General features: G+C 37.7%; 1 protein-coding gene across 1 annotated transcript in view; it reads left to right on the top strand.

Moving 5' to 3' along the window:
* gpc6b (glypican 6b) overlaps positions 1–16,790 on the top strand; it is a 96,468-nt gene that overhangs the window by 60,402 nt on the left and 19,276 nt on the right. Inside the window, exons 5-7 of the mRNA XM_078262810.1 lie at positions 8,888–9,018; positions 9,659–9,802; positions 10,811–10,840. Coding sequence (XP_078118936.1) covers positions 8,888–9,018; positions 9,659–9,802; positions 10,811–10,840 — 305 coding nt within the window. The remainder of the gene's footprint in view (positions 1–8,887; positions 9,019–9,658; positions 9,803–10,810; positions 10,841–16,790) is intronic.

Here is a 16,790-nt window from a genome sequence, read left to right as displayed (position 1 = left end):
CCCAATCAAGATACACTGGTAAGAATTGTTTTCGATTGTTAATATGTACTTAAAAACTGTTCTGAAATGCAAAATAATAGAATTTTAATCATGTGATAAAATATGCGATTAACTATAGAAATTCAGCGATTAATCACGATTAAAAAAAAACAATCGTTTGACAGCCCTAGTATTAATTGATGCATTATTTACCATTAGTTAATGTCTTAACTAACTGTTAATTACAGTTAACTAAGGTGTCTATTTTACCATTAGTTAATGCAGTAATAAGCCTTGACTAACTGTTAATAAAAGTTAATTAAGGTGTGTATTTTAACATTAGTTAATGTAGTAATAAGCCTTGAATAACTGTTAGCAATAGTTAAATAAGGTGTCTATTTTACCATTTCAGTCAGGAGAGACTTTGTTGCAGATATGCAAAGATTTATTGTACATATGCATAATATGAAATGTACAGAGTCTTTGGAGATTAGACTCTATCGTTATAAAATCATTTTTAAAGGGGTAGAGAAGCCAAGATATATCGCCCCGATGGAGCCTAGACACTGAGGATGGTGGAGAAGGAACCCAAACACCGAACGAAGGAGCTGTCTGCCGGAAGCGGACTCAGTGTGCCGTGGTAGACGATGACCAGAGGTGGAAGGGGAGGGGGAGCGTTGCACGTTTGCCTGGAAAGACAGCTGAAAGCACGGAGAAGACATTTAAAGCAGGATGTCATGCTGTGATTGGATCATGAACTTCGTGGCCAATTGGTCAGTTTACTGAAAAGTGAACGCCTCTAAACAGCTGAATAGTTTTAGGAAGAGAGCAGTGATTAGAAGTCTTCCTGAAAGAATTTACGCTGAGCTCCATTAGTAAATGCAATTTTAAGCCTGACTAACTCTGTAAGAGTTAACTAAGGTGTCTATTTTACTATTAGTTAATATAATAAAAAGCCTGGACAAACTGTTAGTAACAGTTAACTAAGGCATCTATTTACCAATTGTTAATGCCTTGACTAACTGTTAATAACAGTTAAATAAATGTGTTTATTTTACCATTAGTAAATGCAATATTAAGCCTTGAATAACTGTTAAAAACAGTTAACTAAGGTGTCTATTTTATCATTAGCCAATGCAGTAATAATCCTTGACTAACTGTAAATGTTGACAAACGTCTCTTCATAACATCAACTAAGGGTTTACTTGTTAATTAAGGTATTTCCTAATATTACTATGTGGTTGATAAAGATGTTTGATAGCATGTATGTTTTAAGGTTCACAGCCAAGCCATCTCATTATGAGAAAACTGTTTTTATTGTTTATTTACGGGTTATGGTTGTCCAATACGCCCCATACGCTTAGCTACCAGCGGAGCTAACTGGTAGATTAAACTGTCGTCATCTGTTTAGCTCACCTCTGGCCCGCCTATATCAGATACACCGATGTGATTGGTGCAGCTCGGCTACAAGGGCATAGTATATGTAATAAGCATCATTACTCAAGGCCAGAGTGACTTGTTGAGCAAATTCAAATTGTGCTTTCGCAAGAACTCTGGATTTCCAGGGTAGCTCTTTGATAGCCTTATTGTAAAGTTGAGAACATATGCACATTAACTATCACTCTACTAATGTATAATAATACAGAATAAGCATTACTAAACCATAACTAAACAGTTATTAATGCTCTTTCATAGCCTTATTGTAAAGTTGAGAACATATGCACCTTAACTATCACTTGATTAATGTATAATAATACGTAAATTGAGACAGCTAGCTAGACTATCTATTAACTGGTTCTTCAGCTCAAGGAGAGGAAGCTCATAGACATTGCCAAGCAAAGTAAACAAGCTGTTGAGGCTGATGAAGCCATTTTTTTAAAAAGTACAGCAGTTGAAGGCATTTATATTGTTATAAAGTGATACAGTTCATGTTCAAGTTAATTAATACCCAATCCTAGTAATTGTATAGACCACTGCAATGTTTTCTTTATGCTTAATTCCTTTTGGAGGCTCTTTAATTTTATTAGAAATTACAAAAGCAAGTGACAATTTGTAGTGATTGTTGATATACATTTTGTATGACGAATAGTTTTTTTCTTTTAACATGTAGCATATGGTCTCTTTTTTGGGTGGATAAAAGATGGTTGTCCAAAAACATATTTCCATTTGGTTCACTACTGTTGAACTGTTTAATTAATTATGGTGAATTAATGCATTAATCAAGTGTTACTCAAGGGGTATATGCTTTCATCTTTACAATATTGCTCACAAAGAGCATTAATAACTAGTTAACTATGGTTAACTAAGTGATGTTTTAGCAGCACTATTATGCATTTATCAAGTGTAGGTTAAGGTGCATATGTTCTCAACTTTCCAATAAGGCTAACACAGATCATTAATAACTGTTTAATTATGGTTTAGTAATGCTTATTCACTATTATTATACATTAATCAAGTGACCAATTATGGTTAAGTAATGCCTATATAGCATGCACAATAATTTTAATAGGTTGGGCTTTAAGTTAAAGTCTACATAAAGACAAAGGAACAGGCAAACCTTTACATGGAGACTATGGAGTCTTTTCACTGATCTCACCCTCTACCAAAAGTAAGTCATATGTTGGAGGATGGACAAAAAGTAAGTGGAAAACCATAACCTGTAAATAAACAATAAAAACAGTTTTCTCATATTGAGATGGCTTGGCTGTGAACCTTAAAACATACATGCTATCAAACATCTTTATCAACCACCTAGTAATATTAGGAAATACCTTAATTAACAAGTAAACCCTTAGTTGATGTTATCAAGAGACATTTGTTAACATTTACCTAATGTTTAATATTGTATGATTAACTGTTAACTGATGCTTATTACTGTAATAAGTAATGTAAATAGCATCTTACAAACCATTAAACAATGAATCAATCAATACCTTAGTTAACATTAACATTAGTAAATGATAGTTAGACACTTTAGTTAGCTGTTATTTCCAGTTTAGGCTTATTAGTACATTAACTAATGTTAAAATAAACACCTTAGTTAACTGTTATTGACAGTTAGTCAATGCTTATTACTGCATTAACTAATGGTAAAATAGACACCTTAGTTAACAGTAATTAACAATTAGTTAAGGTATTAGCTAATGGTAAATAATGCATCAATTAATTAGTTAACATGAACAAACATGAACATTGTTTACAAATGTTTATTAGACACCTTATTTAACTGTAATTAACGGTTAATTAATGATTATTAATGCATTAAGTAATGCTAATTAATGTACCCTTATTATAAAGTGTTACCGATATATCTTTACAATTCCCCTTATTTCAGTATTTGGAATAAATATACAACTCACCCATACAAGTAATCTATTAATGCTTCCAGCTGTGAGAAAACTGTAAACTTTGAATTGAAAATTGAGGGCTTAGGAAATTATATTAAATTATATAGCTTACACACAGGAGTTATTTCTGGCAGAGTATAGACCCAGCCAGTGCCACCCTTTCACGTCATTTGTCTAAAAGCCTCGAACAAATATTGGGCAACATATTGTGCTCCTTCTCAAGGCAGCACCAGGTCAACATTGTGCTCTCGCTCTGTTTCATGTGCAAAGGCATTTGTAGCAACATTAATTTCCATTTTGTTTCATAACTCTTTGCTTGCGTAATCCCTCACAGTTACATGAAGATGTGGTTGAGTGGATCTAATTGCAGACTCATGTCCCACCTGTGCAATTACAAATCTACAGAAAGATAGAAATGTTGTGAAGAGAAAGAAATGATTCTCTCTGGTGTATTTATGATCAGTGAGGCCTAACATTGTCTTTGCTCAAAGCTGCTCCATTGTCTTTGCTGTTGAGCCTGTCCAGATCATATAACGTGGATTTTACAAAGTGAAAGAAAGGATACTGACTGTGGGGATGGGCTTTTTCAACATATTTGTGTACAAAATTGTTGAAACACTCCTGTCAGCATCCATAGACTGAAATTCCATGACATCTTTCCAACCCCATTAGTAACACAATATGCTTGTGAATGGCTCATTATTGGATTATGCTGCTTAGTTTCATTAGCAGTGCAGTATCAGTGCTGCTCCAGTATATGGCTTTTACATTACTAGCCTTGCATACTTTAGTGTGCTTTTATCACTCAATTGCAAATATGTACTGTAATAATGGAAAAAGAATGACGATGAGTGTGTCATGCTTTATTTTTAAACACGACTAAGAGTCTACACGCCAGCAGCTCTCTGAGGCTGTACTTAGCCACAGCTGTGCTTTGAGCTAAATGCTAATGTTGGCATGCTAACATGCTGATGTTTAGCAGTTCATGTTTACCATGTTCACCATCTTGTGTTGCATCCTAGCATTTGCTAATTAGCAGTAAACACAAAGTACAGCTGAGGCTGATGGGAATGTAATAGATTTGCAGGAATTTTGTCATAAATCAAAGGAAATACAAATGTTGAATTGATGATGGCTCTAGATAAAGTTAATACAAATCCTCCTGAAGGGCACATTGTTGTCGGTGCCAAATCTCATGGCAATCCATCCAATAGTTGTTGAGATACCTCACTCAAAACCACACATTCTGACCTCAGGATGGTGCTAGAGATAAGGCCAAGGAGATCGCCAAAATCTTATGATACATTGTCTAGGAACAACCTGTTCTCATGAACCATTTGTTCAAAAACCTACATAAAGTCAAGCACTGTAATTCATAAGCATTCCACGTTTTTTTGTGCTGTATTCACAACATTGACAGGGGTGGATGGTTGGGTGTTAACATACAGGACTTTCAAGCCAGAGAGCGGCGTTCGCTTCCTGGAGAAAATTAAAGCCTTTCACCCAGGAAATGCGTGTTCCTTAGGAGTGTTTTAGTCCTATGTAGCCTACTGTACAGTCATGACATCCTCTTTGTAATCCTTGTATCAGCAGAGGATATTTTGATAAAGGCAACAGTATGTTGTCCTTTTCTGTGGCTGCCCTTAACAAGTCACTGGAGGTTGACAAGACAATAATTACCACCAGCCATGGAGAAAATTCATCTTCTATTGTAAATATTTTTATTCAGAACAGAATAAATTATCTTTTTGAAAAAGCTTTTAAGGTTTGGTAAGACAAAATAATTATTGATGGTCTGAGTTTGCCATTACTGTTTTATTGCTATTTACTTTAAAAGTGAAAGCTTGTTTTTAACATTATGTGGAAGTGTGTGCGTGTGTGTGTGTGTGTGTGTGTGTGTGTGTGTGTGTGTGTGTGTGTGTGTGTGTGTGTGTGTGTGTGTGTGTGTGTATGTATGTGTGTGTGTGTGTGTGTAAATGAGGGTGATGAAGGTGCTTAAAGTGTGCTGGGATCTAGTTGTGTGTGTGTAACCCAAAGCCAGTTGGCAAATCCACTTAAACGCAGTATGGTGTGTGTGTGTGTGTGTGTGTGTGTGTGTGTGTGTGTGTGTGTGTGTGTGTGTGTGTGTGTGTGTGCGCGTGTGCATGCACATACATGTATGTTCAAGGACTTTTTTGATCAGGTCTAAGTGTGACCAAGGAACAACATGCATTTTCTTTGTATCCATTTTTATACCGTTTTATATAGCACCATTAGTTGGTTGACTGAACCACAGATGAGCTATGCTTTACAGAATCCAAATTACACTAGAGCCATTTTTCATTCTGTGGAGCTCGTCACAGGCAAAGAGCCATAGATGGGCCTGTTCACTTTCCTTTTTTGTCCTTGTCTGCTGGAGGTTGCCGCTGGCTGACATAGCCTGATTTTAAGTGGACATCAATCTCGATGAAGAGACAGAGGCCCAGAGTAATATTACCTTCTCAGATGTTTTTAGCTGTTGAGCAAGACAATGCAAATAAGCATGTTTCACATGCCAAACTTAATCATTAACGTCCAATATTAAACAAAACAAATTTGGATAATGCTGCGGTTTCAGGCCATTGTGACACTGTTTAGTTTTACATGTCATGCAGGCACAGTCTCAGTTGTTATTTTTAAAATCCTCAGCTCTGAATAGGACAAGATGCGTCTATTTGCATGGCTGTGTCGTGATGATAAAAAGATTTCCTACGGCTGGCCAGTGGCCTATCTCAGTGCTGCAAAAGTGATGCAGGGAAAATTTGGCTCAGAGTGGCAGCCATGCCACAGCGGACTGGACTTCATGCACTCCTCATAAATGATGGTCATTAATTCTCCATGTAGGTAGAGTTTTTTCCACATGCGGTGTAGGAGCCCTTCCTCTGGGACAAAGCCATACCCTCGCCTGACTCAACCCAATCAGCACCACTTCTCATTCTCCTGTTTGCTTCTTGCTCTCTCTCTCTCTCTCTCTCTCTCTCTCTCTCTCTCTCTCTGTTCCTGTCGCTCCCTGTCTGCTCTCCCTCAGTTATGTATGAAGACAAAGTTCCTGGCTCCCTCTGTTTGTCGAGCCCATCTGATAAGTTGCAGAAAAGTCACCATGGTTTCCATCGTCTCTGATGCTAGAGGCACTCTTATTTTCTCATGTGAAACATGAGTTGTTCCCAGTTGGCTCTCTTGACCTACATTTTCAGTATTTGCACTTGGCAGTTTTTAAGCTTACGCTTCAATTGAAATTTTTTTTATGTGTTTGTTATCAAGTAAGCAGACATACCTGAGGCAGATGAATGAATTTACATCATAATCAGATTAAACAGCAAGCTATATGGCAATGTCAGGTTCAAATTATAAAAAATACAAGAACACAAACAAAGCGTTCTGCCTAAATTCCAGTTTAGCATCATGAAACACATAAAAGAAGCGGATCAGCATAAATGCTAAGAGACTATTAGTATAAAATCTCAATTTTTTTTTTTTTTTTTTCTGCTGGTACAGGTGTCATCTACACTAAGACCATATGGTTGCACAGTGGTGCGATTGAAGTGCTCCTTCAGAAAACCATTTGGCTCCGACATAGTCTGTGTATCATCGTTTTCTTAGTCTCTAAATGGCAGGATGACCTTATTTAGCATGGACATAATTGTAGAGTCATTACAACAGCCTAGTGGTGAGGTCTTGTCCTGGGAGGTCTATGGATGGAGAAACCTCTCCTGACAGACTACTTAAGTACTGTCTCCAGATCTGGGACTCGCTCAGTTATGAGTTAGTGGTTTGGTGATGTCCAACTCCCTGTGGCACGCCATTCAAATGCAGAACTGCCATTACAGAGACAGTGGCACATTAGTATCACATTAGTATATAAACCCTGCGAGTGTGAGAGCACTTTACCACTGTTTCTGTTTCATGGCAATATCAATTGACGCACTTAACCTCTAAAAGTCGACAGCTGTAGCCTAACCACTTTGAGCTACTGTGAAATCTGCACCATCACAGCTGTAAATATAAAAAATTTTAACTGAACATTTCTTTTTAATATGATCAGATGTGTTAATTGAAAGTGATGAAAACAAATAGAATCCGTGGAGATGATAATGTTAAGTGTCTCATGTTCAACAAGGCCTTCTGGCTGGTGTCCACACAAGGATAGTAATGAGCCATTGACCTTATAGTATTCATGGCCTGCCTGGATGTAAAAAAAAAAAAATGCTAGGCTTTCAAAAGTTTAATTAAATCAATTACTCATCAGCACTATTTGTTGCATGCAACATAACAACATTTTGTTGACGTGATTGAATAAATCTACATAAAAATTGAATTTGCCCCGAGAAGCATTCATGCTTCATAAGTGTGTGTTGGTGGACTGTGATGAGAGGTGGAGGTAATGGACAATGCTGTGTAGTAATCAGAAGGCAAGATACAATAGGTTGCTGTTTGAAGCTATGACCGTTGGCAAGTCAATGCCTAAGAAGCTAAGGATTATTTTTATTATTGGGTTTTTTTTCAGTGTATTAATTATGTAGTCTTTTAAATGTCAGAAAATAGTGAAAAATGCCCATTACAATTCCCCAGAGCCCAAAGTGATGTCTTCAAGTTGCTTGTTTTGTCCGACTTACAGTCAAAATACCCAGAATATTCAGTTCATAGTGATATAAGATAGAGAAAACCAGCACATCCTCACATTTGAGAATCTGGAATCAATTTTGGTCATTTTGCATAAAACAATGACTTAAACAGTTGGCAATAAATATTCTTTTGATTAATTGTTTTAGTACTGATTAGGTAGGCATAGCATTTTAGCATTTAAAAAAATTCATGTAAATACAAGTTTGCAATATGGAAATTAAACCTTATTTTTTTAGTTGTCTAAAGAGTCAACCTGCTTCTTCTTCTGTGCGAGCTGACAGAGCCTGGCACAATGCCACTTAAGAAAACACAAGCAACGTGGGAAATCAGAAATAAATTAGGAAAACACTAACAGCAGTTTGAGAACTCATGCATTGCATTTTGGAAAGCACTTCAAATACAGAAAACATAAGCAAATACAGAAAACCCTTACAAACTAAATGCAAGCAATTACTAGCAGAAAATACACGCAAATGCAGAAACACTGTAAATGCACACAACCGAACTGATCTGCATCACAGTATCCAGGGACATAAGTGGAATCCTTCTTGCTTGTGTTTTATGATTGTGTTATGCTCATTTGCAGTGAACTTCTAATTGTGTAATCAAACGTGTGAATATGTTTTCTCTATTTACTTGTATTTTCTTAAATTGCAGTGCACTGGGTAATCTCAAATGCTACTAATATTGGACCCTGCCACATTATCCATGACAGGAGTATGTCACTGATCATGTGAATGGGACCACATAATACATCTTGGACAAAATTGGACAAGTTGTGCTATGTTGAAGGTTATTTTTGTATGCAAGTGCTTGACCACTTAGATACCAGTGAAAGGGGTTTCTCCAACTGAATATATCTCTGTTCTCCTCCCCCCCATCCCTCCCACACCCCACCTTTTTTACCACTGTTATTACAGATGCCATGCTACTGGTGGCACAGAGGCTGGAGGGACCTTTCAACATTGAATCTGTCATGGAGCCTATTGATGTCAAGATTTCAGAAGCCATCATGAATATGCAAGACAACAGTGCCCAGGTCTCCTACAGGGTATGTCAATTGGGTTTATTCCCCAGAAAACTAAAGCAACACCTCCGACAGGCTGTTGAAGTCCAACTTGAAGCAAAACTAAGAGGGGATCTTGGGGCTGGGCTGTGTCTAAGGTGTGTAGTTCAACACGTTCTAATTATGTCCAAGTTTAGGTCCTATATTTGAATTATATGTTTCAATTTGGTCAGATAATCTTAGTTCAACTAACAGTAGTTAATGTCTTTCCTGTGTTTTACTGCATTTTCTTTGCCCACAAAATTGTATCTAGAAAGAAAAAAAAATGTAGGTGGTTGTGAAGAATTTTTTCTGCCTATGCAGTTTTAGATGCCTGTTTTCATTCAAAGCTAATTGCTCTGTTGGCTTTCCCATGCAACAGATGCAGTTTTGTTTAAGTATATGTGGTTTTTTCCCAAAAGCCCGTAAAAACGTAACTCTGTCATCCTAAATAGCATTGGTCACAACTCCTAGTTGAATCACCTATCTACGTGGTTACCTCAACTTGACAAAAAGCACTGTCAAGCTGGCAATGTGGGGTGAATGCTTCACAAGACCTTAACAAAACAGCATGTTTTCCCTATTTTCCACTTCCCAAGTAATTTAAACCCCTGACAATTGGGTGCCCATGTTTTTGTAATTGCAGGTTTTTCAAGGCTGTGGCCAGCCTAAACCCGCAGGAATGACTAGGTCTACACGCGGTGTTTCGGATGTGTTCAACGCTCGCTTCAGGCCGTACAGCCCAGAGGAGCGGCCTACCACTGCAGCTGGCACAAGCCTAGACAGACTGGTAAGGAGACAGAGCCAATGCTGCTGTTTTTAGGCGAGACACTGCTTCAGTGTAAACATAATTTGTCTTTCTGACTTGACACTGTTGATTAAAGCTGGTGATTTGCCGTCGTAAGCCCCTGGAGCCGGAAATTAATTCTTTGTACTCGTCCTCCATTCAGGCGCCTCTATCGATTTGTGTTTGTTAACGAATCAACAGCTTTACCCCAAGAGGGCAGCGGAAGGTGCGCTGCGCTGCGTTCAGTGCCCTTCTCATCTCTGTGTACTTGGCAAACAGAAAAGAAAGGGATGAAAGAAGAGATGGATAGATTTTGTGAGGCTGACCATATTAATTGTTTGCTGTAAAGCACACCTTTATTTTCTATCAGATTAGCTGTATGTTTGTTGGATTGAATCTTGATACATGGATTTCCATCTCAAACAACCTTGAAACCTAAAATGCTGCATTGGGGTAAAGGTTAACACGGAGCTGACACACCAATTCAGCTGAGAGACAGTTCTCATCATGGATTACCTTTGCAGCCACAGTGCCCTTCTTTACTCCCCTCTAGCCCTTTTCAAAGTAAATCTTTTCAAATTGTATCTTAGCTATGTTGAAGAAACTAGAAACCAAAACAAATATTTTTTTGCATTATTTACCTATTGACCTGAAAAGGAGCAACTGTATTAATTCAGTTTACTGGAATGGCAGTCTCGCCCACAGTGTTTAAAACATGCAAAATTAAATGTCTCAAAAGCATTGTGTCAGGTTAATAACAGGTTGATGAATGCATTATTTGAAAAGCAGCAGTTTTTGCCATCTGGCTCTTTGAATCGCACAACAATTAATTAGTTATTTGTTTTATTCAATACTAATTATGTTTTTGCGCAATCTAATTTATTCTCCACATTTTTGATGTCTCATATGCAGCAGTTGTCTCCATAGCTTTGTATGTCCATCAACGATTTCTTCCCCATTCACTGAATTAATTAAGACTTTCTGTTTCCCTGCCTTTATGCTGCAAACCAGAGGATTGTTTGGAATGTGATGCAACACAGTGTAAGGTTCAACATTTTATACTTATTTCAACTCCATCTGCAACTGTTTGATGCATTAACTGACGTTTTAATATTGTGTGGTTGGGGATACATATTGTGTTGTCAGCATTAGAGATTTACAGCAAACAAGCATTGTTAACTGTGAATCCCAGTATGTGGCACTTGCTGTGCTAAGTGTCAGTCAGGTTCTCATTTCCATCTCACATGGGAGACAGTGTCACCTAGTTGCATAGGATTTCCTATTTTGTCTTTCATTTATTAGGGGATCTACTGCAGGAACTGTTAAGACCTCGATAATAGCTGCTGTGGTGTATTATAGCATCAGAGTATCAGCTGTTAAACATGGCATTTTACAGTTGAGTTGCTAACACCACAGGGATTGTTGAACACATGCCATGGTGTCCTCAGCTAGTGAGGATTCCTCTCTGGAGATCCAAAACGAACCTTTGTCAACCACCCCATCTATTCTAGAGACATCCCAGTTAAAGACCCTCGTTGCTATAACTAATAGAGTCAACTCCTCGAGGAAGGCAACCAATCAGCATGTGACCTGCTCCGTCAGAACTGGCAGAGGTGAGAGCTGTAAAGAGTTGGTGGGAGAGTGTTGAAAACAGCATCTGCTGTAATGGTACAGTGAAGTAGGGGCTCCAGACTGCTCATGAATAACCGGGCAATTAGCCTGCTTGGAGAATCTAACAAGATGGAGCTAAGTGACAGGAGCTTATTTCTAACATGTGATAACTAGACCAGTGTACCTGAGCGTTTTAATATTATTATTATTATTATTATTATTATTATTTTAAATTGGGGGGCTTTTGCCTTTAATTGATAAGCTGTGAAAGGGGGGAGACACAGGGGACGTGCAGCAAAGACCGCGGGTTGGAATTGAACCCGGGCCGCTGCGGTAAGGACTGAGCCTTGGTACATGGGGCGCACGCTTAACCAAGTGAGGGCGCCCAGAGCAGCAAATTTTATTATCAACATGCCTGTGCCTGAGGAATCCATGCTGATCATAGTGGCCACAGGAAGCTGCAAATCGTGACAATTCAGTAATATGCTGTAATGGGGGGTTGTTTGGTTCATAGAAAGAAAAAGAAAATGCTTAGTTTGTCTTTTTGCTCGGTGCAGTTCACATCCATCATTTCAGCCGCAGTCAGAACCAATTCAAATAAAAACAGAGCAACATTAGCATTCATTTGGAGCCATAGTTCAGAAACATTAACAGATATTCACTCTGCTTTTAGCTCTGTTTTTGGTCTCCACTAATTCCTGAGAAAATATCTGGCTCTTCAGCTGCTTAATGGTCCACAATGTTCACCAGCTAGCTGTTAACTTTTTCTGCCTGCTGTTTGGTGCTGATCAGGTAGTGTATTCTGGGTTTATTAGGGCTTTTTCCTTGGAAACATCTGCCTGCTGCGTCCACAAAAGTCGTTGTTGATCAGAGTGGTGAGAGTGAACCCAAAAGGTAAAGTTACAGGTCTTAAAGCAACACTATGTAACTTTTCCTGCTTCGGTCACACTACAGGTTGGAAGCGGAATTGTCCATTACATTACATTGTCCAGTTCATTCGAACTACAGATCAGCTACCCGATCTGGCAAACTTGCATGATGTAATGTAATGGAGAAGCCCGCTTCCAAACTTTAGGGGGACCGAAGCGGGAAAAGTTACATAGTGTTGCTTTTAAACCAAAACAATGAGCTGATACATGCTATAAAGCACAGTAATCCTGAGGGTCAAGTGGTCTTTTGTTAACAAAGAATTATTGATTATAGATGCCTATATATATATATATATATACAATTTGTCTATTAATATTGTCAGTTAGAAAAAAGTCACGCACTTGCAAATGGCACTTCATATCCACTCATATTTGACTATATGTGGCTGTTAATCACATCAGATACTGTGTAAAGTGATACAGCACAGCTGAGTGTGGAAATACTGTATCATAAGGTGCTGCTCTTCTAACTGCAACTAGATGCTGGCTCAAATAATACTGACACTGTAAAGTCCATGATAAAAACTCCAACTTGTCTCTAAAAATACATTGTTAATAACTATTAAGATATGATAACATCAATGTTGTAAAAAGAAATATAAAAATAGCCAACAGCTGTCTTTTATGGTGACAATTGTGTAGTCCCTCTGGATTAGGTTTCCTATAATGAGCTGTGAAACGAAATATTAAATACATAAAATCATGTCAGAATGCCTTTATAGTCCAAGCTGCTGCATGACATAAACCAAAACTTACAGCATTGTATTTATTCTAAGTCTTTAACAGCTGCTGAAATGTCCCTCCTCTGTGTTTGACACAACTTAAAGGTTTAATTTAGACAATTATGGCACACTTTTGACAGTCAAAACTTTTCAAAACTGATAAGTGTGTTATACGAGTACTATAACAGTAGTTTCATCTCATAAATGAAAACTGACTGCTTAGAGCTTGTGACATAGTTTTTGGTTACAGTAAATGGAACAGCCACAGTGGTAGAGTATTAGTCAGCATTAAGTATTCTTAACTAAAGGTGGTAAAAGTTATATTCAGACAGTGAGGCATAGTCTTTATCATTGTGATGAGTCATGTTGTGGGAATATTTAACTAATTGGTTTGCTCAGCTAACATTGAACTACATTGGTCAAGGTTATATTTTTTAGAAATCACACACATCTGCTATTAAGTCACTCCTGCAGCTTACCTCCAACATTGTTGTTAACATATAGCAAGCAAGCAAATGCATGGCAAGAACAAGTAGACAGATGTCCAAAAAAAGCATGAATGGCCTGGATATTCATACATTTCTTGTGAAAACTTTGATGTATTTCTATTGGGGTCCTACAGTTACCACCACTGCCTCCAACAGCCACTATACTGGCAGGCAGAAAATACGCTACTCTCAATCTTGCTGCATATAGTCGCATTAATACTGACTGCTGAGGTAGCTAGTTTGCATGAGATAATCTTATTAAAGGACATTTCCACTATAGTGAAAAAACTGAACGAATGGAAGAAGTAGCCTACCTTTGCAGGGATCATTTAAAAACCAAAATGTCTTTAAGAGAAAAAAACAGCATTTGCATTTGTTAGAGAAGGTATGGTACAATGAGACAGGCAACATAGAGTACTAAACTACTGTAGCCATGCTGTGGTCAAATGAAGATTGCAGCAGGATGTGATCTTCACTATGGTCGCATTAGCTTATTAAGAAACGTGTTATGGACTCATCAGTAGCCACTCATTATATATATATATATATATATATATATATATATATATATATATATATATATATATATATATAACAAGCGAACAACACAAGCGAGTCAGTCAACGAGAGAGACAGATATGGCGTTATGAAATCAAGGAGAGGATTAACTTTTCCTGCTACAGATTTCCCACCGTGGTCAGAAAACACAGGGGAGACACTTTGTTTCTCTTACTATATGACTCTAGAGTCGGTACTCGCTCGAAAGCTAATCGCTGTCACTCTCTCACTTCTCCCTCGCTCGATCACCTACTTGGAGGCTAGTCTCACTTTGTCCCACAGCAACATTAAAATACTTTAGATTTGTCTACATTGTTCTGTTAATAATGTCTTGTTAAGTGTCCATTTCATTATAATATTCAGATTTATCATAAATAATTGAACATGCACATGTATTTTAAGTTACATTAAAGAGGGGTAGGTGGAGGTGGGGTCAAATTTAAGCATTTAAAAATGTACTTGTAAGTAACGCAATAGTTACTTTCTGAAGTAACTAGTTACTTTCATAATTTGTAACTGAATAACTAATTTAGTTACTTTGTTGAAGAAGTAACTAGTAACTGTAACTAATTACTTTTTAAAAGTAACTTGCCCAACACTGGTCACACTGGTTGTGAAATCGAAATCGACCGAAATTAAGTCACAATCTCGAATTTCGAATAATAAAATGGAATCGTCGATGCTGCCACGCCCCCATGTCATGTCTGGTCCGCTTGTCAAGCGGAAAAAAACACATGTTGAAGTGCTGCAAGTCAACCTCCTCTAACTTAGCTACAGCCAGTCAAAAGTTAGCATGGCAATTGCAGATGCAGTAGACCCATCAACAGAACTTGGAGCCCCTCCTCTTTCACTGAAGTCGCCGGTTTGGAAGTATTTTGGATTTCCACTGGAACTCAAAAATATACACTTATATAAAGATATATACCTCAAACCTGAAATATGAATATGGCTGAATATAATAACCCTTTGTGTTAACTGGAAAATTTGTATTCGTATTTAAGCTACATGCAGATTACAGTTACAGACTTATTATCTTAATCATTTTGTTATTTCACCTAGATAATTCACAAAGAGCCATGGAGATCACAAGGAGCATTGCTGAGATGATCGTGACGTTACAAGTGAAAAGTATCGGTATCGGCAATACTAGCCCTGTATTTACATTGGTATCGGATCGATACCAAAATTCCCAGTATCGCCCACCCCTAAATCCTAATGCCGACGTTGGGGACTTCAAACACCAAACACCGCTGTGCTGTGAAGCGTCTGCCCTCAGCATTGTCGGCTAACTTTTTTTTTTCTTTTTACTTTATATTATATATATATATATATATATATATATATATATATATATATATATATATTACTTTATAAGATATAAGTTATTGTTACATTATGTTGTTATTAAATGTTTTAAATTTGACGTATGATGTAGTGTGGTACATTGCGACCAAAGGTCAGATATTATATTGCATAAAAGTCTAGTCTAAAAATGGCATAGCAACCTGTGCTTTAAAAAAGTATATATAAAAATCGAGAATCGAACAGTGACCTTAGAATCGAAAATGTAATCGAATCGAGGATTTGGAGTATTGTGACACCCCTGTTTGTCTGAGGTAGCATTAGGATGCATGCTATTATTTGTTTGGTGTATATATAGCAGCAGGCATCACATGTATTTCCTGCCACTTACCATTGTATCTCTGTGGTTCTTCAGAGTAGGTGGTGGTCAGTGGGAAGCTTGTATGAAAAGCAATGTATTAGCCATTATTTATTAATTCTGTTCCTGCAGTACCCCAATATGTTGTTAGTAATCTTTTTGAAAGGGTTTTGGGTTTTGAACAAATAGGTGTCAGTCTGTAACTGCTGTGGTCGAAAAGTTTGGCCGTGGTTCTCGATTCTCTTTTAATATCCAGCATGAACAAAACAGAAGTTTTAAATGCAGGTTTCTACCAGCTCTTGGATGCCTGGTACACCTGAGAAATATTACAAAAATACGATAAACAATAGTAACTTTTGTTTCTAGCTGAAGCTTTCTCTCAGTATGTATGTCTTAATTAAAACTGCTGCCAGTTATGTGTTCATGCCTTTATGCTGTATGCTCGGAAAAGGGTATTAGTCTCATGTAGCTGCTGCCTCCTGTCATCATTAATGTGGCAGCATTTATGTGTAGCAGGAACATGACTGGGTTCCCAGAGAAAGGACATTTTTGTTGTCCCACACACTGTCCTCCTTTACATTCTGGCACAAGATAATTACCTGCAACAGTGACACTACTCAGCCTTGTAATAGTTGACAATTGTTTTAGTTGTCCTTTGATAAGAACTTCTTGTCTGGATTTAGCGGTACGTTTGTGAGTCAAAGAAAGTGTAAGGAATGGCAGGGAGAGCCTGCATTCATTTCTTCTGCTGGCTATAGAGAAGCCTGGAGGAGCTGGCCCACCTCCAGCTCAATGAGCCATGACTGTTTAATTGCCTGACATTCTGTCAGAGCACACGCCCTCAAAGCTCTGAGAGAAATGGAGATTTGAAAGTCCAAAGAGGGGATAAAGGCACAAACAGACTGTCAGGCTCAGAGGCACATTATAGATAAGAGGTGGAGCTTTTAATTTGACATTTGTCACAAGTTTGGTGCAATTTCATTCAGTGTAGATTTATTGGTCCTTTTTGTCTCCCTTGTATAA

This window comes from Sander vitreus, chromosome 11, assembly GCF_031162955.1.
Source record: "Sander vitreus isolate 19-12246 chromosome 11, sanVit1, whole genome shotgun sequence".
Classification (NCBI taxonomy): domain Eukaryota; kingdom Metazoa; phylum Chordata; class Actinopteri; order Perciformes; family Percidae; genus Sander; species Sander vitreus.
Note: the sequence above shows the minus strand (reverse complement) of the source record. Positions and strands in the feature narration are given on the sequence as shown.